The sequence below is a fragment of the Hyperolius riggenbachi genome, chromosome 7 (genome assembly GCF_040937935.1).
Source record: "Hyperolius riggenbachi isolate aHypRig1 chromosome 7, aHypRig1.pri, whole genome shotgun sequence".
NCBI classification, from domain to species: domain Eukaryota; kingdom Metazoa; phylum Chordata; class Amphibia; order Anura; family Hyperoliidae; genus Hyperolius; species Hyperolius riggenbachi.
Genome location: NC_090652.1, coordinates 11,367,494 through 11,394,918, shown reverse-complemented (window position 1 = coordinate 11,394,918; position 27,425 = coordinate 11,367,494). Strand labels below are relative to the sequence as shown.

Here is a 27,425-nt window from a genome sequence, read left to right as displayed (position 1 = left end):
GTCTAATAGCAATCAGTGTGTGACAGCTGGGGTGGGAGGGATGGAGGGGCGCACTTTGTTGTCTCAGCCTTGGGTGCTGGAGGACCTTGTCCCTGCTCTGCACATTAAACTGCTTCACTGCGCTACTCTGCAGAAGGGGGAGGAGTCGGATCCCCTCATTATCAGTATAGTTATGCCAATAGGTTTGAAGCTGTTTAATAAATGTAAAATCTTTAGATTTTGGCCACTTACGTGATGGACTTTGATATCTAAAATAAATAAATAAATTGAAATAAATTAATTAGTATAGTATATACTATATAGTATATTAATTAGTATAGATAGTCAGATAAATCTCCAGTATTAAGTAGACCCCCTCTCCAGTATAGATTGTCAGATGGAACCCCAGCATTAGGAAGCCCCGCCTGAATTATAGCCCGATGTTTTACCAGTGTTGGGCAACCCTCCCTCCCGAGGAATAGCCAGGTGTTCCCCCAGTATTGGCCAGCCCCCCTTTCCCTCCCAAAGTATAGTCAGGTCTAGAAGTAAAACATCTGGTGAAACAAAAACAAAACAAACATTGAGTAGAAATGTTTTTTCTTGGGGGGGGGGGGGGATTTTCTTTCAAGGTGGACCCAGAGCCCATGTTCGCTTTTGCTGTCCACCACAGATGCTTCCTATGCACGGATATTCCTCAAATCACAGAACGTAAAAGTTTTGCCAAAGTAATTTTCTAAAATGCTAAATTTTGACACCATCTCTGATGACCGACAAAGAGTTGGACACCTTGAGAAGCTGAAGATGAGTCCATACCTTTTTTTTTGCCTACAAATAAGCAAGTGTTTTGTATAAGTTGCCTCACCCCGTAAGTCCTCGTTTGTTAAAAGAAGCCAGTATAGAATAAAGCTTTCCAGCAACCATTCAAAACAGAAATATCAGCTTTGGGACGGAGTGGTCTTTTACCCCTGAAGCATCCTTTTAAACTGTCACATTGTGGCGTGACATCTCACAGTTCCTGCAAAGTTGGGACGAAGGCTTCAAAAGTCACAAACGCCGTAAGAAAAAAATAGAATAAAAGCACTGCTTCTCCCCGTTAGGATTAGGGAACAGGCCATGGATGGAAGTGATGCAATTCAAATGTCCTCCATCTTCTGGTGGTCTTAGTGAAAGCAGTGATCTGAGCACAAGCAGTAATGTACAGGCACTAGGACAAGCCGGAAAGATGTACGAAAGAGGAAGGAATCCTCTCCAACCAAGCATAGTTTATGCAGGGTGATTCCTGCCAAAAGAAGCTCGAACCAACAGTCCCACCATGGCTTTCATTCTATCCCACTCTTCTACTTTAAGACTTGATGGCACAACTATTGACCCAGATACCAAAAGATGAAAATCCAATTCATGATGTGCTCTGTATCGTAGGTAGAAAGTCAAACTGAATGGGATAGACCGTGGTTTTCTTCCGTCCTTAGATTAGGTTGGCCAAAACAAATGCATGGATTGACTCTCTTACGTCATTTGTCACCAGCTTCCAAAAATATGGCTGCATTCATGCCAAGAAAGTTATCTTGAGGTTTATGTTTACAGGACAAAATACAGGTTCCGAGCAAGAAGAAGAAGCAATGGGCAGATAGCAAAATGTCTCTACCATATATAAAGCAGGTCGACGAGGTGTAAAACAGTCAAAATAAGATTGTGTTACTGGATGGGTTTCTATGGACAAAATCTAACCACTTTCTCTTCATTCAAGCCATAAGATGGCATTGAGACTTTTCAACAACCATGCAGAACCTTCTTCTGGACTTCCCGTATTCCTTGCTCAGAAACGCCTTCATAAAGGCCAACGCCTCTCGAGAAAAGAAGAATCTTTATTCTTGTCCTTTGTTCTTCTCTGAATGTCCTCTTTAGTGATGTCTTCACAAAAAACCCAGAATTAATGAATGTTCTGGAACAGACTACCTAAGACAATAATCTTCTTAGCATTAGGAACCAAAACATGGAGGATCACCACTGAACTCAAAGCAACACCCCACAATGTGCTGGACTCAACCTCACACCATAGAATCCTTGTAGAGAACGCCGATTTTTTTTTTTCATTTACTCAGATGGAGCCGGCTCTATTTGTGAGTTTCATAACAGTCCACGACAGAGAAGACAAGAGATGAGGCGTGGGAAATATACAACCCTTTTTTTCTTCGGGACATGGAATGAGGTCTTCACGAACCGGAGTGTGAAAGTATCTCCCAGGATCTTGCTCTCCTTGCTTGTCATCAAATCGACGGCTCTAGTGTGTCAACACACCCCCCTCCCTACTGCCAAAGTCTCCGATCAGATGGTCAGTGCTGGGAATGGTTTTGAGGAAACAGTTATATAGATCAGCTCCTGCCTCTTACTCAATCACAACACAGCGGGGTAGGTGCTGGGAGAAATACTTGAAGAGCTCGGGAGTGGCACCGGGGCAGTTGGTGAGTTCCAGTTCCTCCAGATCCTGAAGCTGAACGAGGCCTGAAAGACCAGTGGTAGTCAACAATGGGCAGCCTGAAACGGTAGAAAGAGAATATTGGTGTTAGCCTGGTTCTGATACCTGCTAGTAATATTAGGGCACATTTACATCAAAGCCTGTGCAGAACGGTAGTGATGATGATCTTAAAGAGACTCTGTAACATGAAAAATATCCCCTGGGGGGTACTCACCTCGGGTGGGGGAAGCCTCCGGATCCTAATGAGGCTTCCCACGCCGTCCTCTGTCCCACGGGGGTCTCGCTGCAGCCCTCTGAACAGCCGGCGACAGGCCCGACTGTAATTTCAATATTTACATTTGCTGGCTCCAGCGGGGGCGCTGTGGCTGCTTTCCTCTCCGAACTACACGGGTATACCCGATCTCAGTCGTGTCCGCTCTACTGCGCAGGCGCCGGAAACTTGCGCCTGCGCAGTAGAGCAGACCCGACGGCGATCGGGTATTTCCGTGTAGTTCGGAGCCGACAGCCGTCAGAGCGCCTGCGCAGGAGCCAGGAAGGTAAATATTACGTCACGGCTGCACGGAGGGCTGCAGCGAGACCCCCGAGGGACAGAGGACGGCGTGGGAAGCCTCATTAGGATCTGGAGGCTTCCCCCACCCGAGGTGAGTACCCCCCAGGGGATTTTTTGAGGTTACAGATCCTCTTGTGCTTACGCAAAATTTTACATAAGCTTTGGCTTTTACAATTGTACGTAATTATGATTTCGAAATTGAATTGATTTCAATTTTTTCTTCAGTAAACTTGAGGCCCTATTTACACTTAAAGCAAACCTGACGCAAAAATAAACTTATGAGGTACTGAATTGTATGTGCAATAAAGCTAAGAAATTAAGCATTAGTAGCAAAGAAAATAATCTCAAGTTGTTTTCCAGTACAGGAAGAGATATAAAACTTCAGTTGTTATTTATGTAAAAGAGCTTCTTTGAGCTCTTCGACCCACTGAGTCTGGGGCAACACAGTGGTGCAGTGGTTAGCACGCTCCCGCCTTTCAGGTCCCGGTTCGAATCCCACCCAGGTCAACATTTGCAAGGAGTGTGTATGTTCTCCCCGTGTCTGTGTGGGTTTCCTCCGGGCACTCCGGTTTCCTCCCACGTCCCAAAAACATACAGATAAGTTAATTGGCTTCCCTCTAAATTGGTCCTAGATGACGATACATACACTACACGATACATACATAGACATATGACTGTGGTAGGGATTAGATTGTGAGCTCGTCTAAGGGACAGTTAGTGACATGATTATGTACTCTGTACAGAGCTGCGGAAGATGTTGGCGTTATCTAAAGACTATATAATAATAATGATAAAGTTGTGGTTGTTTTGTAAGTTGTTGTATGTTTTTGTTAATCACTATACAACTGTCACTATAACTTATACTGTATATTGTCTACCATTTCCATATTATGTAGCTATGCCTGTAATTACATATACTATACTATATATAATTCCGTATTATAATATAATTTGCACGTGACAATTGTTAAATGGTGTGATCTTCATCTATCAATAAATTGAGATAATTAAGATCAACAATCTAAATGTTAAAATATATTTAGAAAGTAAACACATTTGTTTTGAAGGTTCCCACATTTCCTCATGACGGCAAAAGTCCTGAAATTTATAAAAAATGCTTTTACATTATGGCTTCAATTTACTTAAAGAGGAACTCCAGCCTAAACAAACATACTGTCATTAAGTTACATTAGTTATGTTAATTAGAATAGATAGGTAATATAATCTCTTACCCACACTGTTTTAAAAGAACAGGCAAATGTTTGATTTCATGAGGGCAGCCATCTTTTTGGTTGAAAGGAGGCGACAGTGAGCATGAGACACAGTTCCAACTGTCCTGTGTCCTGGGCACCTCTCCCAGTTGCTAGGCAACGTGAATAACAACAGGGGCAAACGCAGGATTTTTAAGGGGGGGGGGGGGGATTCCTGAAAGGTCCAGAAGCACGTATGTCCCGAGTGCTTCCGAATACAGGTGGCTCCATACTGCCCATGCACAAAAGTGCGCTGGCGTATTACGGAGCTGCCTATCTTTGGAAGTACTCAAGGACACGAGTGTTTCTGAGGGCTTCTGGTAGCAGCAAATGTGAACGGGGTACAGCGCTGGAACAACTCCCCGAGAGAGGAACGGGAGATAGACTTAGTTTGGACAATTCAGTGGAATATGCTGCATAGTTTTACTTAGCGCAAGCGATACCCATATGATGCAGGGATATATGCATCTGCGGAAGATGGCGGCGCTATATAAATACTAAATAATAATATTTTGCCTCACCAGGATTGCACTTTTATTTAGCTTTCCTGTATGACAAGAACACACAGCCAGCTCTAGGGGAAGAGGGAAACAAAGGTGAATGAGGGAGGGCTGGTGCACACCAAGAGTGCTTCTGGGCATTTTTCAAATCAACAGTGATTTGAAAAGCGCTTGGCTAATGTTACCCTATGTGGGTGTTCCCACAGCAGCGTTGTGATTTTTTCAAAATCACAGGTATACTGCATGTAGCATGTTTTTGAGCAATTCATTCAAAAATCGCTCTGAAAATCACTTCACAAAATCACACTCACAAATTGCTAGCGATTGCTATTGTCATTTTGGCGTTGCACTAGCCCAGAGAGAGGAGTGGAAAAATTGAGAATAGCCTGAGATGGAGCAGAGAACTTATCTGTATTGAAGTCCCACATCACACAGGCTACTTGCCTGTAATCGGACTCCTGTCCCTGTCAGTCTCTCACACAAGTCAGAAAGAAGCCCTCCTGGAGTCAAGGGACTGTCAAAAACTTTTCAGCTTGTTAAACACCTTACCCACACATGCAGTCATTATAACAATGGGGAGAGACCAGACAGATGTTTGCCCACAGACCCTGAGTCCAGGCAAGCTCTGCATCATGCTGTGCATATTTACCAGCTTGCCTGCACTCTAATTTCATCATGTCTGACACTTCTGTGCTGTGGAGAGTCCAGGACTCCAAAATCAACATTCTCTCACTGCAGGCTGCATCTTCTTGTGAGGGAAGCTGGGCTGCCTCTCTCATTCTATTAGCTGGAGGGAGGCACCAGAAGTTAAAAGGGAGGGAGAATGAGGCTGTTTATATTATGCGGGCTTCCCTGGCTGAATACACAGCTCAGTGCAGGGGGGAGGTTCCAGACACCCGGAATAGCCCCCTCAGTTCGCCAGTGAACAACATAGGAAATCCCATCATGCATTGCACAGCATCAGGGGAAAAAAGCCTGGGCTTTTTTTCTTTGATGGGTGGAGCTTAGATAAAAATGCAGCTAAAAATGATGCTTTGGTAAGGAAAACAAAGTTCTGATGCTGTGAAACTGTTAAAGAAACACCAAGCCTTTTCAGTTCTGCTGAGTAGATTTTTAGTATGGAGGTTCACTTTAAGTTGGCCACTAACGGTCCAATTTCAAGCAAAAAATAGAACGATCAGAAATTTTGATCAGATTGGTTGAAAATAATTACCGTTGATGGGCACAATCGATCGCAAAGGATTATAAAATTGTCACATTGGATTTTCCTCAAACCAAAATTTGGATTTTCTTGTTGGTTGTGATAGATAGGAAGCAAAGATTGGTTCGTTGATTGTGTTGTGAACGATTTCACTTCCAATCAGAATGATCAGATCGTTTTTTTAAAAAATCGTTATCTGAACGATTTTTCGCTTGAAATTCAATTGTTAGTGGCCACCTTTAGGCTGGGTTCACACATAAAAATGCGTCCAGTCCTGTCCTGTCAGTTTTTACAGTTGGCATCAGTTTTATATGTGTTTCTATGGCTGTGTTCACACATAAATCTGTATAGATGTAATTCGGGGAACCCTAAACCCTAAATTATCCGTACACGTCCCGCGCACTATAGCATTGATGCTACAGCGGTGCCTAGTTTCTCACTTGCTCTAATCTTTGGAAATTGACATTTCTTGAGGTATTTATCTCACAAGTCAGAATTTTTCCATGTGGTAGCAGCCTAAAGGTGGCCACACACCACACAACACCCCTCCCCCACCTGTTTCCTGATGTCTAGTTGCCCTCCTCTACACAGTTCCCTGGTGTCTAATAGCACCCTATGCAGTTCCACAGTGTTTAATACGCCCCCCCCCCCCACCCCCCATACAGTTCTCTGGTGTCTAATGGCTGCCCTTTCTCTCCTATACAGTTCCCTGATGTCCAGTGCCCTCTCCCTCTCCTATACAGTTCCCTGGTGTCTAGTGGTCCTCCTTCCTCCCCCATACAGTTCCCTGGTGTCTAGTGGTCCTCCCCCCTCTCCTATACAGTTCCCTGGTGTTAAGCAGTCCTCCTTCCCTCTCCTATACAGTTCCCTGGTGTCTAGTGGGCCTCCTTCCCTCTCCTATACAGTTCCCTGGTGTCTAGTGGCCCTCCCTCCCTCTCCTATACAGTTCCCTAGTGTCTACTGGTCCTCCTCCCTCTCCTATACAGTTCCCTGGTGTCTAGTGGTCTTACCTCCCTCCCCTATACAGTTTCTTGGTGTCTAAGGGTCCTACTTCCCTCTCCTATACAGTTCCCTGGTGTCTAGTGGTCTTACCTCCCTCCCCTATACAGTTTCTTGGTGTCTAAGGGTCCTACTTCCCTCCCCTATACAGTTCCCTGGTGTCTAGTGGTCTTACCTCCCTCCCCTATACAGTTCCCTGGTGTCTAGTGGTCCTATCTCCCTCCCCTATACAATTCCTTGGTGTCTAGTGGTGCCCTCCCTCCCCTATACAGTTCCCTGGTGTCTAGTGGTCTTCCCTCCCTCCCCTATACAGTTCCCTGGTGTCTAGTGGTCCTACTTCCCTCCCCTATACAGTTCCCTGATGTCTAGTGGGCCTCCTTCCCTCTCCTATACAGTTCCCTGGTGTCTAGTGGCCCTCCCTCCCTCTCCTATACAGTTCCCTAGTGTCTAGCTGTCCTCCTCCCTCTCCTATACAGTTCCCTGGTGTCTAGTTGTGGTGGCTGGATAGAGTACTGGTTAAGGGCTCTGCCTTTGACATGGGAGACCAGGGTTCGAATCCTGGCTAGGTCAAGTACCTATTCAGTAAGGAGTTCAAGGCAAGACTCCCTAACACTGCAGGGTGGCCTCTTGAGCGCGTCCCAGTGGCTGCAGCTCTTGAGCGCTTTGAGTCCGACAGGAGAAAAGCGCTATACAAATGTTCAGATTATTATTATTATTATACAGTTTCTTGGTGTTTAATGGTCCTACTTCCCTCCCCTATACAGTTCCCTGGTGTCTAGTGATCTTACCACCCTCCCCTATACAGTTCCCTGGTGTCTAGTGGTCCTACTTCCCTCCCCTATACAGTTCCCTGGTGTCTAGTGATCTTACCACCCTCCCCTATACACAGAGCAGGGACAAGGTCCTCCAGCACCCAAGGCTGAGACACCAAAGTGCGCCCCTCCACCCCTCCCAACCCAGCCGTCACACACTGATTGCTGTTAGACTAAGAGGGCCACAGGGCCCACAACCTCCCCAACACCTTAATCTCTAGTTATCTGGCTTGCAGTCACTGCCATGTATCCCCTATTCTTATTTCTTTCTGCTTCATACACAATTAGGAATGACAGCTGAATGAATTGTGCGCCCCCTCCTACACTGCGCCCTGAGGCTGGAGCCTCTCCAGCCTATGCCTCGGCCCGGCCCTGCCTATACAGTTCCCTGGTGTCTAGTGGACCTACCTCCCTCCCCTATACAGTTCCCTGGTGTCTAGTGGTCCTCCCCCCTCTCCTATACAGTTCCCTGGTGTTAAGCAGTCCTCCTTCCCTCTCCTATACAGTTCCCTGGTGTCTAGTGGGCCTCCTTCCCTCTCCTATACAGTTCCCTGGTGTCTAGTGGCCCTCCCTCCCTCTCCTATACAGTTCCCTAGTGTCTAGTGGTCCTCCTCCCTCTCCTATACAGTTCCCTGGTGTCTAGTGGTCTTACCTCCCTCCCCTATACAGTTTCTTGGTGTCTAAGGGTCCTACTTCCCTCCCCTATACAGTTCCCTGGTGTCTAGTGGTCTTACCTCCCTCCCCTATACAGTTCCCTGGTGTCTAGTGGTCCTATCTCCCTCCCCTATACAATTCCTTGGTGTCTAGTGGTGCCCTCCCTCCCCTATACAGTTCCCTGGTGTCTAGTGGTCTTCCCTCCCTCCCCTATACAGTTCCCTGGTGTCTAGTGGTCCTACTTCCCTCCCCTATACAGTTCCCTGATGTCTAGTGGGCCTCCTTCCCTCTCCTATACAGTTCCCTGGTGTCTAGTGGCCCTCCCTCCCTCTCCTATACAGTTCCCTAGTGTCTAGCTGTCCTCCTCCCTCTCCTATACAGTTCCCTGGTGTCTAGTTGTGGTGGCTGGATAGAGTACTGGTTAAGGGCTCTGCCTTTGACATGGGAGACCAGGGTTCGAATCCTGGCTAGGTCAAGTACCTATTCAGTAAGGAGTTCAAGGCAAGACTCCCTAACACTGCAGGGTGGCCTCTTGAGCGCGTCCCAGTGGCTGCAGCTCTTGAGCGCTTTGAGTCCGACAGGAGAAAAGCGCTATACAAATGTTCAGATTATTATTATTATTATACAGTTTCTTGGTGTTTAATGGTCCTACTTCCCTCCCCTATACAGTTCCCTGGTGTCTAGTGATCTTACCACCCTCCCCTATACAGTTCCCTGGTGTCTAGTGGTCCTACTTCCCTCCCCTATACAGTTCCCTGGTGTCTAGTGATCTTACCACCCTCCCCTATACAGTTCCCTGGTGTCTAGTGGACCTACCTCCCTCCCCTATACAGTTCCCTGGTGTCTAGTGGCCCCCTTTCTGCCTTATACAGTACCCTGGTGTCTAGTGGTCTCCCTCCCTCTCCAGTTCCCTAGTGTCTAGTGGTTCCCCTCCCTTCACCATGTATCTTCATAGTGTCAGCACTTAGGTACATAGGCTCAGGTGCTCATGGGCCAAACACAATACAAAGTGGGGAAACCACTTGGGGGCCAAATTTGACGGCACTGCAGGTCAGAGATTGACATGTCTGCCTTAGACACAAGTAATCCGTTATCCACTAGAGCGTTGCATTACTCACCGGCCAAAGATAAGAGCCGCAAACTCTTCATACCCAGTAGATGCTTCAGTCCAAAATCCTGAACCTGAGGATGAAGAATAGAGCGGGGTCATGTAACGCTATAGGCATATATATGAACATATCATTACATTCAGACTCAGCCACCCCTCCCAAGCTGCTTAGCCAGGTAGGTGACCTCACTTGCCTTTACAACAAATACAGGTAGGTCACTGAGATTTAAAGGGAACCAGAGATGAACGATTCACACAAAATAAACATATCAGTTGATAGCTTGTAAAGAATACATGCTCTACCTGATAATTTTGTCACTCTGGTGGGCCTTTTTGAGTGTTTTTTATCCATTATTGCTCCAGGAAATATCGAATATGGCCATCGGCTCATATCCCTTCTGCTTCCAGGTTATGAGTTGTTCTGGATGTGCTGTCTAGCCTCAATGAGACTATAGACAAGCAGGGCTGCTGCAGCCTTTCATCTGTCTGCTTTCAACTATTATTCTTGTATGCTGTGTGGCTGCCTGTAGGAAGTGTCTCTCATAGAAATGAAACTGCATACAGTAGATAATGACAGGCTGCACACTGCACACAGATACACTTGTGTGTGTCAGAGCTTCTTTCTCGGCAGCAGCAGCCCCTCCCATGTCAACAGCTCTGAGTAGGAAATCTGAGCCAGGAAGGGGGCAGGCTTGGGCTTGAAAAGACTCCACAGAAGAGTGACTCAGCTATAATGATTCCAGGTCAAACCTCGACTGAATCAGTCCGTGGATTGTTATCACAGTTGATAACAGATAGATTAGACTGAGAAGAATAAAACTAAAAGCATGATAGGTGTTTACTGTCATGTTCCCACTGATAAATGTAATAAAATACATGAGGGTGCTTAGTCTCTGGTTCTCTTTAACTCCCCTGGCAGATGAGCATTTGTCCCTAGGCTCGTGGCAAGGGCAAGGGGACATGATCTGCTTATGGAGGCAAAAAGTTTTCACCACCGGTTCAGGAAGGAATTCTTAAGAGTTGGTAAAATGTGGAAGGGATGGCTAGGGATGAGCGAGAACAGTTTTGCAAAATGTGAAATCACCCTGCATATATCTATGTTTTATTACTGGGAAACAGAGCAAGGAGAAATAACAATTTCTCAGTAGAGTTGGGCCGAACGGTTCGCCTGCGAACGGTTCCATGCGAACTTCAGTGGTTCGCGTTCGCGTCCCGCAGGCGAACCTTTGCGGAAGTTCGGTTCGCCCCATAATGCACATGGAGGGTCAACTTTGACCCTCTACATCACAGTCAGCAGGCCCAGTGTAGCCAATTAGGCTACACTAGCCCCTGGAGCCCCACCCCCCCTTATATAAGGCAGGCAGCGTCGGCCATTACGGTCACTCGTGTGCTGCCTGCGTTAGTGAGAGTAGGGCGAGCTGCTGCAGACTGTCTCTCAGGGAAAGATTAGTTAGGCTTAACTTGTTCCTGTCTGGCTGCATACCTGTGCTGTGAACCCACCACTGCATACCTGTGCTGTGAACCCACCACTGCATACCTGTGCTGTGAACCCACCACTGCATACCTGTGCTGTGAACCCACCACTGCATACCTGTGCTGTGAACCCACCACTGCATACCTGTGCTATGAACCCACCACTGCATACCTGTGCTGTGAACCCACCACTGCATACCTGTTCTGTTCAGTGGACCCGCCACTGTATACCTGTTCATTGAACCCACCACTGCATACCTGTGCTGTGAACCCACCACTGCATACCTGTTATGTGAACCCACCACTGCATACCTGTTCAGTGAACCTGCCACTGCATACCTGTTCTGTTCAGTGAACCCGCCACTGCATACCTGTTCTGTTCAGTGGACCCGCCACTGTATACCTGTGCTGTGAACCCACCACTGCATACCTGTTCTGTTCAGTGGACCCGCCACTGTATACCTGTTCATTGAACCCACCACTGCATACCTGTGCTGTGAACCCACCACTGCATACTTGTTCTGTGAACCCACCACTGCATACTTGTTCTGTTTAGTGAACCCGCCACTGCATACCTGTTCTGTTCAGTGGACCCGCCACTGTATACCTGTTCAGTGAACCCGCCACTGCATACCTGTTGTGTTCAGTGGACCCGCCACTGCATACCTGTTCTGTGAACCCGCCACTGTATACCTGTTCTGTTTAGTGAACCCGCCACTGCATACCTGTCCTGTTCAGTGGACCCGCCACTGTATACCTGTTCAGTGAACCCACCACTGCATACCTGTTCTGTTCAGTGGACCCACCACTGTATACCTGTTCAGTGAACCCGCCACTGCATACCTGTTGTGTTCAGTGAACCTGCCACTGCATACCTGTTCTGTTCAGTGGACCCGCCACTGTATACCTGTGCTGTGAACCCACCACTGCATACCTGTTCTGTTCAGTGGACCCGCCACTGTATACCTGTTCAGTGAACCCGCCACTGCATACCTGTTGTGTTCAGTGAACCTGCCACTGCATACCTGTTCTGTTCAGTGGACCCGCCACTGTACACCTGTGCTGTGAACCCACCACTGTATACCTGTTCTGTTTAGTGAACCCGCCACTGCATACCTGTTCTGTTCAGTGGACCTGCCACTGCATACCTGTTCAGTGAACCCGCCACTGCATACCTGTTGTGTTCAGTGAACCTGCCACTGCATACCTGTTCTGTTCAGTGGACCCGCCACTGTATACCTGTGCTGTGAACCCACCACTGCATACCTGTTCTGTTCAGTGGACCCGCCACTGTATACCTGTTCAGTGAACCCGCCACTGCATACCTGTTGTGTTCAGTGAACCTGCCACTGCATACCTGTTCTGTTCAGTGGACCCGCCACTGTATACCTGTGCTGTGAACCCACCACTGTATACCTGTTCTGTTTAGTGAACCCGCCACTGCATACCTGTTCTGTTCAGTGGACCTGCCACTGCATACCTGTTCTGTGAACCCGCCACTGTATACCTGTTCTGTTCAGTGGACCTGCCACTGCATACCTGTTCAGTGAACCCGCCACTGCATACCTGTTGTGTTCAGTGAACCTGCCACTGCATACCTGTTCTGTTCAGTGGACCCGCCACTGTATACCTGTGCTGTGAACCCACCACTGCATACCTGTTCTGTTCAGTGGACCCGCCACTGTATACCTGTTCAGTGAACCCGCCACTGCATACCTGTTGTGTTCAGTGAACCTGCCACTGCATACCTGTTCTGTTCAGTGGACCCGCCACTGTATACCTGTGCTGTGAACCCACCACTGCATACCTGTTCTGTGAACCCGCCACTGTATACCTCTTCTGTTTAGTGAACCCACCACTGCATACCTGTTCTGTTCAGTGGACCTGCCACTGTCATTCAGCTACATCAGCCAGGCGACCATATGGGCTGTAAAGCCACCAAAACCTGCACTCTCGCCATGGTGCGCACCAGTCCAGCACGGCCGTCACTACACAAACAGCTGTTTGCGGTGCGTTACACGGTGAGTTTGGTGTGTCAGTGTGAAGCAGTACCTTAATTACACTACCTGATTGATGTATACACATGCAAGATGTTTGAAAGCACTTTAGGTCTGTCATTTAGCATTCAATGTGATTTCTGCCCTTAAAACGCTGCTTTGCGTCAAATCCAGATTTTTCCCGGGGACTTTTGGCGTGTATCCCACTCCGCCATACCCCCTTCCAGGTGTTAGACCCCTTGAAACATCTTTTCCATCACTTTTGTGGCCAGCATAATTATTTTTTTTTTCAAAGTTCGCATCACCATTGAAGTCTATTGCGGTTCGCGAACTTTAACGCGAACCGAACCTTCCGCGGAAGTTCGCGAACCAGGTTCGCGAACCTAAAATCGGAGGTTCGGCCCCACTCTATTTCTCAGTAACCCAAAATGAGATGATATTAGTGTTTCATGTTTACAGGAGGACATGAGGAGAGAACGGTCCAATAAACGTAAAGCTTGTAAATGCAATTCAGTGGAAATGACACACATATCCATAAACTTTATCTTAATGCTGAAAAGAATCAATCAACGCTGATTGGTCTCCTCCTATCATCGGGCTAGAAACCCCTCCCTAACAGTCTGGAGTTAAAAGGGCCATATGGTTTTTCCAGAGGCCTTCAATTTAACCCTTTCTTTTTAACATTTAAAAACTTAGCAGAGGCTTTTTACCCTACTTCTGAGGCTTGCCCAACTTCAAAAAATGCCAGGCAGATAAGGGCTGATGTAATTATTTACTGCACATATTAGCAGAGAGCAAAGAAAAAGCTTTCATCAGCAGGGGTGGTGGAGAGATTGGACACTGTGCTTCAAAGAGTTTAGAGAAGTCACAGATACTATCTTCACACCTTCCACCGGATAAATAATGGGCAGCTAGAAGGGGAGGAGGACATGGCAGCTACTATAGCTATTAGAAACCAGGAAAAAAGAGTGGTGTTTCGTTCCCTTAAGGCAAATCTCCTATTCAAATGAGTTAGGAAACCCCAAAGACAGGTAGATAGAATCTTTCATGTTATTTAAATGTATTAATGTTGGCTATATCTTTTTAGTTATTTTAGTCATGTTTCTATCATTTTTTTAACACTATATCTATATCTTAAATAAATGATATAAAATAATTCCATCTCCTTTTCTAAGTACACACAGTATTGAAAATGTTTCTGGGCAAGACCAGAGAGATATTGTTCTTTCGCACAGAACAAAAGTTAAAAAGGTTAAAGAAAGGACAACTGAAGTGAGAAATATATGGAGGCTGCCATATTTACTTCCTTTTATACAATACCAGTTGCCTGGCAGCGCTGCTGGTCTATTTGGCTGCAGCAGTGTTTGAATCACACCAGAAACAAGCATGCAGCTAATCTTGTCAGATCTGACAATAATGTCAGAAACACCTGATCTGCTGCATGCTTGTTCAGGGGCTATGGCTGAAAGAATTAGAGGCAGAGGATCAGCAGGATAGCCAGGCAACTGGTATTGATTAAAAGGAAATCAATATGGCGGCCTCCATATCCCTCTTGCTTCAGTTGCATTGGAAAATGTATTTGCAGGGTTAGGATGTGAGCGGTGGTGTGAGAGGGAACTGGGGATTGTGACACTGCCCTCTTGTGGCTGTTTCCTCACCTGGCAGCACCAGCGAAGGTACAGGCTGCGGAGCGATGTCATGGTGGACAGGTAGCTCAGTCCTGTGTCTGTAATCCGTACACACCTGCAGAGAGGAGGAGACACCAGAGTTAGACCTAATGACCACAGTGTGAATGCCTTCATCCAAGGTAGCCCACTATTACTGCAATACATAGCAGGGGCGGAACAATAGACCCTGCAAGGGATGCAGCTGCAGGGGGGGTCAAGAAGCAGCAGGGGGCCCCGTGGGGGGAGACGTTTCTTTCCCCTGTCCTTAGAGACTGACAACTAAGGGCACGGAGAGAAAAAACATTCTGCTCTCTGCACAATTGTTCTACTGACTGCATCTGCTCAGCCACTGATAAGGAATCATACAAAGTTTGGCAGACAAATATTTGTAGACAGTCCCTATTCAGTGTGCAGCAGGGTCAAAGGGGTTCCCCACCCTAAGTTTCGCAGGGGGGCCCAGTGAGCTCTAGTTACGCCACTGACACAGAGCTATGGGGGGTAAGGTTATTTATCCCCCACACCTGACATACTAGCCTGTGCTTTTCCCCCTTTCTTAAAGGACACCCGAAGGCGAAAATAAACTGATGAAATAAATTATTGTATCTATCTTCCTTCTCCTAAAAACGAGTTTAAGGTATTCCACAGTTTTATTTTTTTATGTTTAAATCTACTTTTTAAGTTTTAACTTATTATTTTTGCTCAATGACACATTGATTGAAGTATACCAGAGCTAAACTCTGTGAACTATTAACCCTTTTTATCTCTCTCTTGCTCTCAGAAGCCATTTTCTGCTAGGAAAGTGTTTTATAGTTGGAATTTCTTATCGGTGAGGGTCACACTGTAGTCACTTCCTGTCTGAGTCAGGACTGAGTCAGCCACTTACATACCTAATATTTAACTCTTTCAGACAGAAAGAAAAAAAGGAACACAGCCTAGTTATTTGTGTGCCTGGCACTGTACACATGTCTATCTCACCATGTCACATGTCACCTCGGGTATACTTTAAGGAGGAACTTTAATGCAAAACGTAACTTCATCCCAATCAGTAGCCAATACCCCTTTTTCCCGTGAGAAATCTTTAATCTCTAATAGACCATCAGGGGGAGGGGTCTGTGTGGCTGATATTGTGGTGAAACCCCTCCCACAGTGTGATGTCATTGTCATGGTCATGACAGTTTCCTGTCTGCGAACCTTGTTGCATTGTGGGAGATAGCGGCTGTTGCCAACTGCCAAACAAGCTGTATATTATTCAACAACGACCTTTTAGCTTATCACATCGTTAGTGATGGGAGGCTGCCCTTCCCCCTCCCAGCTATATTTAGCCTAGGCTGAATAACTATGTGGAATTCTCTTTACCCAGAGCAGTCTGGGAAACCAGGTATATTTTGTTCTGGCTTCAGAACTCTCAGTAACCAAACATTCCGCAGAGCTGCACCTGACAGGACTAAAGATGTCACCACCAGTGATCAATGTCAGAATGTAAATCAGGGAGAGGAAAGATTTTACAATGGGCAAACACTGACTAAATCATTTATAAATGAGTTTTGTAAAAAATAATTACAAATGTATTCATATTTTGTCCTTTTCACTAGAGCTCCTCTTTAAAGCGGACCTGAACTCAGAACTTCCTATCTGCTTTATAAGATAAGCAACAGCATAATAACCTTTACCAGGGGAGTTGATAGGATCCTAAGAGAGGCAGGGCACTCTAGCTGGAAAATAGGTGTGGCCATACACCAGAATGTGGGTGTGGTCATGGGTGGAGCCAAATTTACGTGAACTTAACAGTAGTCTAAGTAGGCTAAACTCGCTAAATATATACAGGGTGTATTTCTCTATGTTTTCCTTCTGTCCTGTGCAAGAGTTCAGGTCCACTTTAAACATAACTAGGCAGAGTTACCTGGCTTCTGTGCTGGCTGGTCTGGCTTTCTGCTGGGCGGGCTGGCCTGCTGCCAGTCCCCCCCATAGCATTCCCTGACCTTCTAGTGGACCCCTCCCATCATGCTTCCATGCGCCTCTCATTGAGGCACCACAACTCCCAGCATACCCCCATAGAAGAACCACAGCTCCCTGCATGCTCCCATAAAGGCACCACTGCTCCCAGTATGCCCACCATTGAGGCACCACAGCTGACTGGGAGACATCCGGGGCACGTGCCACTGATCTTTGGGGCTAGTGACACCCCTGAACTTTACAGAAAACCATTTCTTTGTTACAGCTGATACAAATACTACAATAAATCTGCAGTGTGTCCACTTCCTGCTTTTATGGAAGCAGACATATTGTTAACATCCTGTGTTTACATATTAGCTGTGCCTGCCTAGGCCTGCCAAATTTCTTTGCTGACACAGATGTGAGAACAAATGACTCTAATGATTACTTGAAGATTGGGGAGAATTAGACAGGCTCTTCTCTCTAAAAGCACACAGGGTGCATTTCTCTCTGTTTACCTTCTGTCCTGTGCAAAAGCTAAGGTCCACTTTAAGTCAGGTTTTGGGGTGAAAGCCATGCATTGTCTGCACAGGAACAGCAGGTTAGAGGTATAGAAGAGCAGCCAGAACCAGTGTGGACAATACAATATGGAGCTGCCTTGATTCTCAGAGGGACAGGATATGAATGCAGCAATCTAGCGGTGACATCATCTCACCAGACGGCTTACAACAACCATTACCAGCCACAGGGGAATAGTGCTGATCTCTCCGCTGCTTATCATCTGCAGCCAGCGGAGGGGACGGTTCATTCACCACACCTGAGGCTGCCTTGTGTCTCCTGTGATAGATTTAACTCTGCTCTGAAGCACTCAAGAGCATAAGAAGTACATTCTAAATGAGACAGTCCGGGGCGTAACAATAGACCCTGCAAGGGATGCAATCGCAGGGGGGCCCTGTCCCGGGAGACGGACAACTAAGGGCAAGGAGAGAAAAAACTTTCTGCTCTCTGCACAATTGTTCTAATGACTGCATCTGCTCAGCCACTGATAAGGATTCACACAAAGTTTTGCAGACAAAGATTTGTAAACAGTCCCTATTCAGTATTCAGAAGGGTCTTGTGTACAGTGATGTTCTGCCCCCAGCCCTGGGGGTTGGGGGATTGGCAGGAGAGGGCCCCATCCAAAGTCTTGTTTCTAGTTACACCCCTGGAGACCGTCTTGTTTAAAGGAGAGTTCCGGGGCACCCGCACTTCCCTCTAGGTATCACATGGTGGTTTGGGGGCCCCGGCCAGTGAGAGAGTCCGGGGCCCCCAGCTATCGAGTGAACCAATGTTTGTGGTTTTAAGGTTTTTTTCTGCAGCTTTCCAGGATGCGGGTGACAGGTGTGTAATTAGGGAGGGACCTTGTGGGAGATGTGCCTACAAGGGGCGCCCCTGCTAGTGACATAATCTACGATTACGTCCAACCGAAGCCTTCCACCTGAATGCTGCCTAATTTATGCAATTCCTGCTACATTTGGTACGGCAGGCAAAGGGTGTATAACTGTGCACCTGATTGGCTGACAGGCGCCTGCTGACCAGATAAAGGTAGGAAATTGCTTTAGCTGGGAGTGAGCAATTGTGTGTGTTGCAGTCAGCATTCAGTACAGAGGCAAAGGGGGGTGAAATCCCTGGTCGCGAGAGTTCCGGGGCCCACCAGCACTTCCATCTAGGTATCGCATGGTGGTTTGGGGGCACTGGTCAGTGAGAGAGTCTGGGGCCCCCAGCTGTCGTGTAAACCAGTGTTTGTGTTCTTGTTTAAAGCGGATCCGAGATAAAAAACTAAGTATAACAAGTAACTTGTGTTTATATCTTATCTAAAGTTTAGATAGTTTACACAGCAAATCTAGCGGCAAACAGCTTCAGCAGCTTATGATTATTTCTTCCTGGGATACAATGAGAGCAGCCAAGTTCTGTTTGTCACATTACACACAGGCAATGTGTTACCTGTATCTCCAGCCCTCAGCTCACTTCCCTCTCCTCCTCCCTCCTCCCCTCTGCCTCTGAAATCTCTGGCTAGTAACACCCTCCTCCTCCTGCCCAGACTGAGCTCCCATAAGCCCTTGCTACTAAGGTTTAGAGTGCCAAGGCACTCTGGAGAAGCTGTGAGCAAGGCTTGTTTAGTTTATAGGGAATTAGTGTATTAAAATAAAACAAAAAAGTATTTGGCTAGTGGAATGCCCTATAAAGTATATGAAAGAAAGGAACACAATTATGTAATGAGTAAAAGTGTATCTCGGATCCACTTTAAAGTACACAGAATTGTTGTATTGTCTCATGTCTCGCACACAAAATGATCAAACCCGTCAGGGGTGCAGCTAAAGTTTTGGTGGCCCCAAACAGCCCATAACCGGAGCAGTATCCCCTCCCCCCGTGTCCTACCAACATGGTTACATCTGGCTGCTCCTCTGACGTCATGAGAGGCGCCGCCGGGGTAACCATGGAGATGTAAAGAGTAGAGAGCGGCTGCGGCTGCGGCAAGAGGCATTCATGCTGGCACAGGGTTATGTAAGTTGCTGGGGCCCCCCTGGGCCGTACAGGGCAGGCTCCCCCTCTAAAGTGAGGCCCAAAGCAGGGGCGTGCGTCGCTTGTACGCTGGCGGCGCCCCTGAAACCCGCGGAGGGAGTGCTCCAGCTAGAAAGAGGGATGACGCCCTCTATGTAATGTTCAAAACAGGTAAAGAGCTGGCACAGCCAAAGAAATATCTTTATTGGTTCCATGTAAAAGCATAGGGCAACGTTTCGGAGCCGCGCAGGGCCCCTTTATCAAGGCAAGATTGGCTCACAGGCAAAATCTGTCTGCAGCTGTGAGAAGAAGGTAGTCAGGATCCTCTGAACGCTCACACAAGGCGATGTGTATCCAACAGTGACTTGCCACTTTGTCGCTGCCACTTGCTATATTCTACTGGCGCCCGGTGCCTAAATTAACGCATGCCCTTTTTCCATGTCTGTCCCTTTTAAACAATACAAGTTTCCTGGCAGTCCAGCTGATCTTTCTGGCTGCAGTAGTGACACCTGAAACAAGTATGGATTAAGGTGGCTATACATGTAGGGATGATGGGCAGATTCGACAAATCTCTCTCTGATCCAATCTGATTAGAGAGAGATCTGTCGACTGCTCATACACCGCAGACCGATTCCCCTTCAATTTCATGCTGTAATTGATCATGAATTGGCCTTGTGACGCTGCATACGCCGCCCCATGCTGTCCTCCCTAATGTCAAATGCTCTATACGTTACCTGTCGGTGCCCGCTGCTGGCCGAGTGCTCCATCCGTACACACGCCCTAAGTGGTTACCGGAGTAATGTGGGCAGGTGTTTGGACGGATCCCAGAGCAAGAGGTAGACAGGGACAGGTAAAATATAGTGCACTGGGCATGTCGCATTCATCGTTCGTACCGATATTGCTCGCCATTACTGCCGCACGTGTCCAATTGATACATGTGTCCAATCAATTGGGCATGCTGGCGGCCAGGGCCGAGGCAGAGGCGAGAGAGGCTTCAGCCTCAGGGCGCCGTGTAAGAGGGGGCGGGAAAACTCACTCAGCTATCATTCCCATCACCCTCCTCCCTCCCAATAACATCACACACCATAATACTGTACAGGCCAGGGCAGAGGCGAGAGAGGCTCCAGCCTCAGGGCTCAGTATAGGAGGGAGGCTCAGGGCTGGGCCGAGGTAGAGGCGAGAGAGGCTCCAGCCTCAGGGTGCAGTGTAGGAGGGGGCACAGGGCGGGGCACAAGCAGAGGTGAGAGAGGCTCCAGCCTCAGGGTGCAGTGTAAGAGGGGGTACAGGGCGGGGCAGAGGCAGAGGTGAGAGAGGCTCCAGCCTCAAGGTGCAGTGTAGGAGGGGGGCAGTGGCACCGATTTTCATCCCATTCGATAATAATCATTGAATTGGATGGTCAATCGGCCAACAAGTTGATGTATGGCCACCTTAACAGTCAGACTGCAGTCAGAGCACCTGATCTGCCGCATGCTTGTTCAGGGTCTATGGCTAGTAGTATTAGAGGCAGAGGATCAGCAGGATAGCCAGGCAATCTTGTTTAAGAGGAAATATGGCAGCCTCCATTATATCTGCGTCTTGAAGTTAATCTTTGAATACTGATAATCCTATCCGCTTTAAAAGACTGCTGAGAATGGAATATTTGCAATTGGAGAGACTGTGTATTTTGCAGTGTTTGTAAACTGACCTTCGGACTGTGGTTTATTTGCCCTCCCATTTCCTGGCTCTTTTAAAGGACAGCTAAAGTGAGAGGGATATGGAGGCTGCCATATTTATTTCATTTTAATCAATACCAGTGGCCCGGCAGCCCTGCTGATCTATTTGACTGCAGTAGTGTCTGAATCACACCAGAAACAAGCATGCAGATAATCTTGTCAGATCAGACAATAATGTCAGAATCACCAGATTTGCTGCATGCTTGTTCGGGGGCTATGGCTGAATGTATAAGAGGCAGAGGATCAGCACGACAAACATAAGTAAAGGTGGTCATGGATGGTACACTCATCAATTTTCTCATTCGATTCCTTGCAGATTCGATTCATCTGCTGGGAATCGATTCCCCAGTATCAGATCGATTCATTTTGACTAAAATTCGATCAGACAGGATGGAAAATGTAACTATCAGGGGCAGAGCTTTGCATTGCATTTAACAGAGCAACTCTGCAGTTCAATCAATTCTTAACAGATTCCCTGCAGGAATCTATTGGAAACTGATGTGCAGTGTATGGTAGGATTGTTTAGGAACATCAGGTGGAAATCTATAAGTGTATGGCCAGCTTTAGGCAGAGCGTAGCTGGTATGTCTTTTGTTTCTTTCCTCTGGTTATCTCAGTCAGGGCTGCCTGTTCTGAGAGTCTAGCGCGAGGACAGCGCCCCCACCTGGATACATGGGCGAGTGATCAGCCTGGGGCATTGGCCTCAATTCACTAAGATCATGCTGGAGATAATAAGGCAAGAGAAAACTTACCTCCACACGTGAGAGAGTTATCTTATCTCTTCATTCCTTAAAGGGAACCTAAACTGAGAGGGATATGGATTTTTCCTTTTAAAATAATACCAGTTGCCTGGCTCTCCTGCTGATCCTGTGTCTCTAATGCTTTTAGCCACAGCCCCTGAACAAGCATGCAGATCAGGTGCTCTGACTGAAGTCAGACTGGATTAGCTGCATGCATGTTTCAGGTGTGTGATTCAGCCACTACTGCAGCCAAAGAGATCAGCAGGACTGCCAGGAAACTGGAATTGTTTAGAAGGAAAAATCCTTATCCCGCTCAGTTTAGGTTCCCTTTAAGTTACCTCCTCTGTAGTTATTTTCACACAGCCTGGGCCATATGCAATTGTTTTTTCCTCCTGTGTTTTCTCCTGGGTGATAATTTTTAATCTTCTATTTAGAGTAACTTTTCAGTCATTTGAAATTGAAAAAGTACCGAAAAGTAGGTGGAAAAGTACTATCAATACTATTTAAAGGACTTACGAGGCGAAAAAACGTAATTTTGGTCTTTACCTGTTTACTATGTGAATCCATAGGTGTGTTACAATGCGTCCTCCGTTGCATTCCGCCTCAAAAGTATCTTTTATATTCCCCCCAGGCTACGACCCGACCCCACAGCACGGGTCGTCTCCTATGCCACATTCAAGATGGCCGCCGCAAAGATCCGCGGCTGCGCAGTACGCATGGCGGAGAGTGCGGCTGCGCAGCTCTCCACCCTCGCTGTGAGCGCGCCCGCTGTCACAGTAGGATGACGCTAACAGCGAGTACGCGGCTGGGCGAGGGCGGAGAGCTGCGCAGCCGCAGTCTCCGCCATGCGTACTGTGCAGCCGTGGATCTTTGCGGCGGCCATCTTGAATGTGGCATAGGAGACGACCCGTGCTGTGGGGTCGGGTCGTAGCCTGGGGGGAATATAAAAGATACTTTTGAGGCGGAATGCAACGGAGGACGCATTGTAACACACCTATGGATTCACATAGTAAACAGGTAAAGACCAAAATTACGATTTTTCACCTCATAAGTCCTTTAAGTAATTTTTTTGCTTGCTGGGGCTATAAAAGGCATTTTTTTTTTTTTTTCCAATAAAATTTTTATTGAGTTTTATGAAACAATTGAAATATAATCATAACATACATTAACATAAATGAAGATAATTTGACGATAGACTGAAAGCATTTAAGTGCAATTCCATGGCAAAATCACTCATATCGTTATAAAAGGCATTTTATTGACAAGTTTGAAACATAGGAGAAAAGGTGAATTACATATGGCCCCCTGTCTTTAACTTTAGAATTCTGGAGTTATTTTAAGGATTGGAGAGTTAACGTAAAGACAGAAGAGTTAACTTTAGGTTTGCCTGAGGTAAAATGTTTCCTGAATACTACATGCCTTATCACCATGGTAACAACTCTAGAAACGTTATTAAAGACAGGAGATAAGCTTAGTGAATTGAGGCCAATTGTCTCCGCCCAGCATAGATTGAGGTAAATCTTCTCCTATCACAAGACGCGAGAATACTTGGTAGTGTCCGAGTCTTATGATTGGTCTAGAATTACCTCGGTAACCCGATTTCCGTGGATCAATACTGCATTCTCTGATCGGGCTACAATGACTGAGTTGGCGTAATGCCGACTTCTGATCATACATGTGGAGATTTCAATTCCACAGAATCCAAATGAACATTCCTCACTAGAGTTCAGGTTAATATTCTCAATACTGGAGCAGCCAGTTAGCAATGTCCCCGCCCTGTCCCTTTCGTCCACCTACCTATCGAGAACCAGTTCCTCCAGCTTGTGCAGGTCGCAGGCGATGTACTCTAGGGCCGTGTCCGTCAGTCTGGGGCACCACGACAGGTCCAGTCCTCGGAGCCTCCTCAGGTTCTCGGCCACCAGCTCCACCCCGTCGTCGGTCACCTTGGAGCAGCCGGAGAGACTCAGGACGGTGAGGTTGGGCAGGCTGTGGACCACGTTGACCACACCATGGTTGGTGATCTCCCAGCAGGAGTGAAGGCGCAGGGTGTGCGTAGCCCGGCCCTGCTTGGCAGTAAAGTAAGCCAGGGCGGTGTCCGTTACGTGGTAAGCCTGGAGGTTGAGCTCGCCCAGATTGGGAAGGAGCTGGGAGATGGCCGCCACCGCATCGTCCGCCACGTTGATGCAGTCGCTAACACTCAGGGAAGTGATGCGTCCGTGTAAGCTGGACCACAAGCCAGCCTCCGTGAAATCGTTACACCCCGAGAGCTCCAGCCGTACTACGCCCTGCATCTGCTCCAGCATCACCTGCAGCGGAACAAAGACACAAACACTCAGCTATGGGCCAACAGCGAGACAGGGAAAAAGTACAGCGTATGCTTCAAAGAGAAGATTTCTAAATGTCTAACAACACAAATGCGTGTAAACACACACAAATAAGTGTTTTTCTTCCAGAGTAAAATGAGCCATAAATTACTTTTCTCCCATGTTGCTGTCACTTACAGTAGGTAGTAGAAATCTGACATTACCGGCAGGTTTTTGACTAGTCCATTTCTTCAAGGGAGATTCTCAGCATGGCCTTTATTCTTTCTAAAGACATTCCCTCAGGCCTTGTTCACATTAGAGGCATTTTTGTAAAATTTTAAGTGCGGGCTATTTTCAAAATTGCCCTGAAAGCGCTTGTGCAACGATTCTCTATGAGAGAGTTCATATCAGAGCGGTTCATTTGCAATCCGCTTAGAAAAGCGGTGCTTGGGCCATTTTTGAGGTGATTTGGTATAAGAAAAATGCAAAACGCTCACAAAATCGCTCTTGCAAGCGCTTGCCTGAGCGGTTTTTTAAATAAATACATTGTATTTATTTAAAAAAATCAAAAGACGGAAGTGCTCTGGAAAAGCAATTAAAAAAACACATGCAAAAACGAGCGAACGTGCCGAAAATCGTCAGAAAACGCTTTAAAAAAACGCGGGAAAAGAAGCCCACTGCGGACGGACACGCAAGCCGAACGCAATGTGAACAAGGCCTGAAAGGGATTTATACAATGATGCTGGCCGGCTTCCCTGCTCGCTGCACACTTTTGGCAGTTGGACAGAGCAACTGCCATCCACTAAGTGCTTTTGAAAATAAACAAACCCAGAGAAGCCCCCATGAGGAGATGGGCTAGTTGAAAAACCTGTTGGTTCTGTCAGATTTCTTCTTCCTACTGTAAGTGACAGCAACATAGGAGAAAAGTAATTTATGGTTCATTTTACTCTGGAAGAAACATACTTCTTATGTGTATGTGTTTACATGTATTTTACATTTTTATGATTTTCGCGATTGTGGTCCTTTAAATTAGAGTATATAAATAACCACAAGATGTCACTGGGTGTAAAAAGTGATGGTAATCTTTGTGGGATTGACATTTCCTGTATTCACTCTGTGTTACTCTCTATGCTAAGCTGTATATCCTGATGGGGGTGTATGATTTCATTTCTGCACGTTTTTCTTTAGTAAAAAGTTGTAACTTGTTATACTGGGTGCCTACTGCCTATCTGGTATTCAGAACACTCTGCTCCGACAGTAGCCACCACAGCCCTTTTTTTAAGTACACCCAAAGCTCCATAAACATAAATGATTGCTGTTTAGTGGATGAAGCCTGGTACACATTTTCAATTATGATTGACCAACCAGTGAACGATTTTACCACCTCAATGTAGTATGAGAGTTTACCTACACAGTCTATACATAATATCGGTGATACAGTGACCCAAAAGGCATGTCATTGTGTACAGGACTTGCCTCGGGGTCCTATTAGCATGACAATATGCCACCTCGGGTTCCCTTTAAGGTGGCCATATAACACTAGTCCAGTGATCAGCAAACTTGGCCCTCCAGCTGTTAAGGAACTACAAGTCCCACAATGCATTTGCCTTTATAAATCATGACTGTGGCTGTCAGACTCCTGCATTGTGGGACTTGTAGTTCCTTAACCAGTTCGGCCTATCTGGACGAGTTTCCTCGTCCAGATAGGCACTGCTACTTTCCCTGCGTGGTGCGCGCGATCGGGCGCGCGCCCACGCGCGCACCTGCCGCCCGCCGCTAGCCCCCCGATCAGTGAATGAGAATATAATTCCCATTCACCGATCTAACTTCCCCGCAGAAATACCGACTGCCCCCAGGAAACTTTTCCCCAGCATTTTAGTTCCTGGATGCGAGATCGTTCGCATCCAGGACTTTTTTCACTGTGGCCATCTTGTGGCCAAATAGTAAACTGCACCCACATACATTTTTTAGTAAAAAAAAATATAATTTTACATTTAAAATTAGCAGTTTCCCTCCCACACCAAAAATTACCCACATACACCTTTTTTATTAAAAAAAAAAAAAAATACAATAAAAAAAAAAAACAACAACATAAATAGTTACCCAAGGGTCTGAACTTTTTACTTATGCATGTCAAGAGAATATGTTATTATATTATTTAAAATTATAAGCTTATAAATAGGGAAGGACGCAAATTGAAAAAATGCACCTTTATTTCTAAATGAAATATCGGCACCATAAATTGTGATAGGGACATCGTTTAAATGGTGTAAGAACCGGGACATATGGGCAAATAAAATACATGCGTTTTAATTACGGTAGCGTATATTAATTTCAAACTATAATGGCCAAAAACTGAGAAATAATGATTTTTTTCCATTTGTTTCTTATTCTTCCTGTTAAAATGCATTTACAGTAAAGTGGCTCTTAGCAAAATGTACCCCCCAAAGAAAGCCTAATTGGTGGTGGAAAAAACAAGATATAGATCAATTCATTGTGATAAGTAGCAATAAAGTTATAGGCGAATGAATGGGAGGTGAACGTTGCTCGGATGCATGAGATTTTCGGTACTGCGTCGCTGAACCGGTTAACAGCTGGAGAGCCAAGTTTGCTGATCACTGCACTAGTCGATCAGCAATGTGATAGATCCCTCTCTGATTGAATCTGTTCAGAGAGGGATCTATTGCCTGCCCATACACTGCAGACAGATATTGTAAGGGTTGCTTACGAATCATGCATTGCACATCCAGCATGACACACTTTATGAGCCATGCATGAATGCTGCAACCAAATGGAAATGTCACTGTTCAGGAAATGACTGAAATACTGAGGCAGGGCAATGAATACATTAATAATGGGAGTTTATTAACACAAGGCAAGAATAAAGAACGTGATCAGCAGTGTACATAAACCTCCTGCACAGCAATGGCAATACATGCAACAATATCCAGGCATCAACATAAGATAGCTCTGCAGGCAAGTGTATTCAGATAGGCGTACACAGTGCCATAGATATCCAGTAGATTTCAGAATGGACCACTGCCTGCCGGGCTGCCCCTGTAATGTGTCATAAGTCGACACCCTGACCCCCCCCCCCCCCCCCCCAGGGGGCGCCTGTACTCTGTGACGCCGTCTCATGTATATGACATCAGTACACGGCTTGGGGTCGCAGGGTACAGACACCACTGGCAATATAGAGACTAAAGGAGGTACAAGGTGGATAAGTGAGCTCCTTCCGCACTCACCACGGGTGCGGGAATGGGAAGGGGGGGGGGGGACATTACATGGGGAGAGACCGACCACAGAGTCCATCATCGGGTCTGTCGATCATCAAAATATCTTAACTCATGAAGCATCTCTCCTTATTTATCTCATCAATAAGCTCTCCTTATAGTGGAGGTGAAAAATAACTAAGGTGAGATGAGAGACAAGCAGAGGCCTAACTACACTGGCCCGGTCCCCTCCATAGAGATCTGTCGGCCGCCCCTGTACAGCTGCAGCAGAGAATACAGGCCCTCTTCTCTTCCTGCTT

The 27,425-nt window shown here is 46.6% G+C and overlaps 1 protein-coding gene across 2 annotated transcripts in view; it reads right to left on the bottom strand.

Moving 5' to 3' along the window:
• Positions 1-311: 311 nt before the first annotated feature.
• The window catches only part of FBXL16 (F-box and leucine rich repeat protein 16), a 98,233-nt gene continuing 71,119 nt past the window's right edge, over positions 312-27,425 (bottom strand). For both annotated transcript variants that reach the window (XM_068243580.1, XM_068243579.1), the window contains exons 3-6: positions 23,388-23,896; positions 14,658-14,742; positions 9,540-9,603; positions 312-2,514 (exon numbers count right to left, since the gene is read on the bottom strand). In XM_068243580.1, coding sequence (XP_068099681.1) covers positions 2,366-2,514; positions 9,540-9,603; positions 14,658-14,742; positions 23,388-23,896 — 807 coding nt within the window. In that variant the 3' untranslated portion in view covers positions 312-2,365. The remainder of the gene's footprint in view (positions 2,515-9,539; positions 9,604-14,657; positions 14,743-23,387; positions 23,897-27,425) is intronic.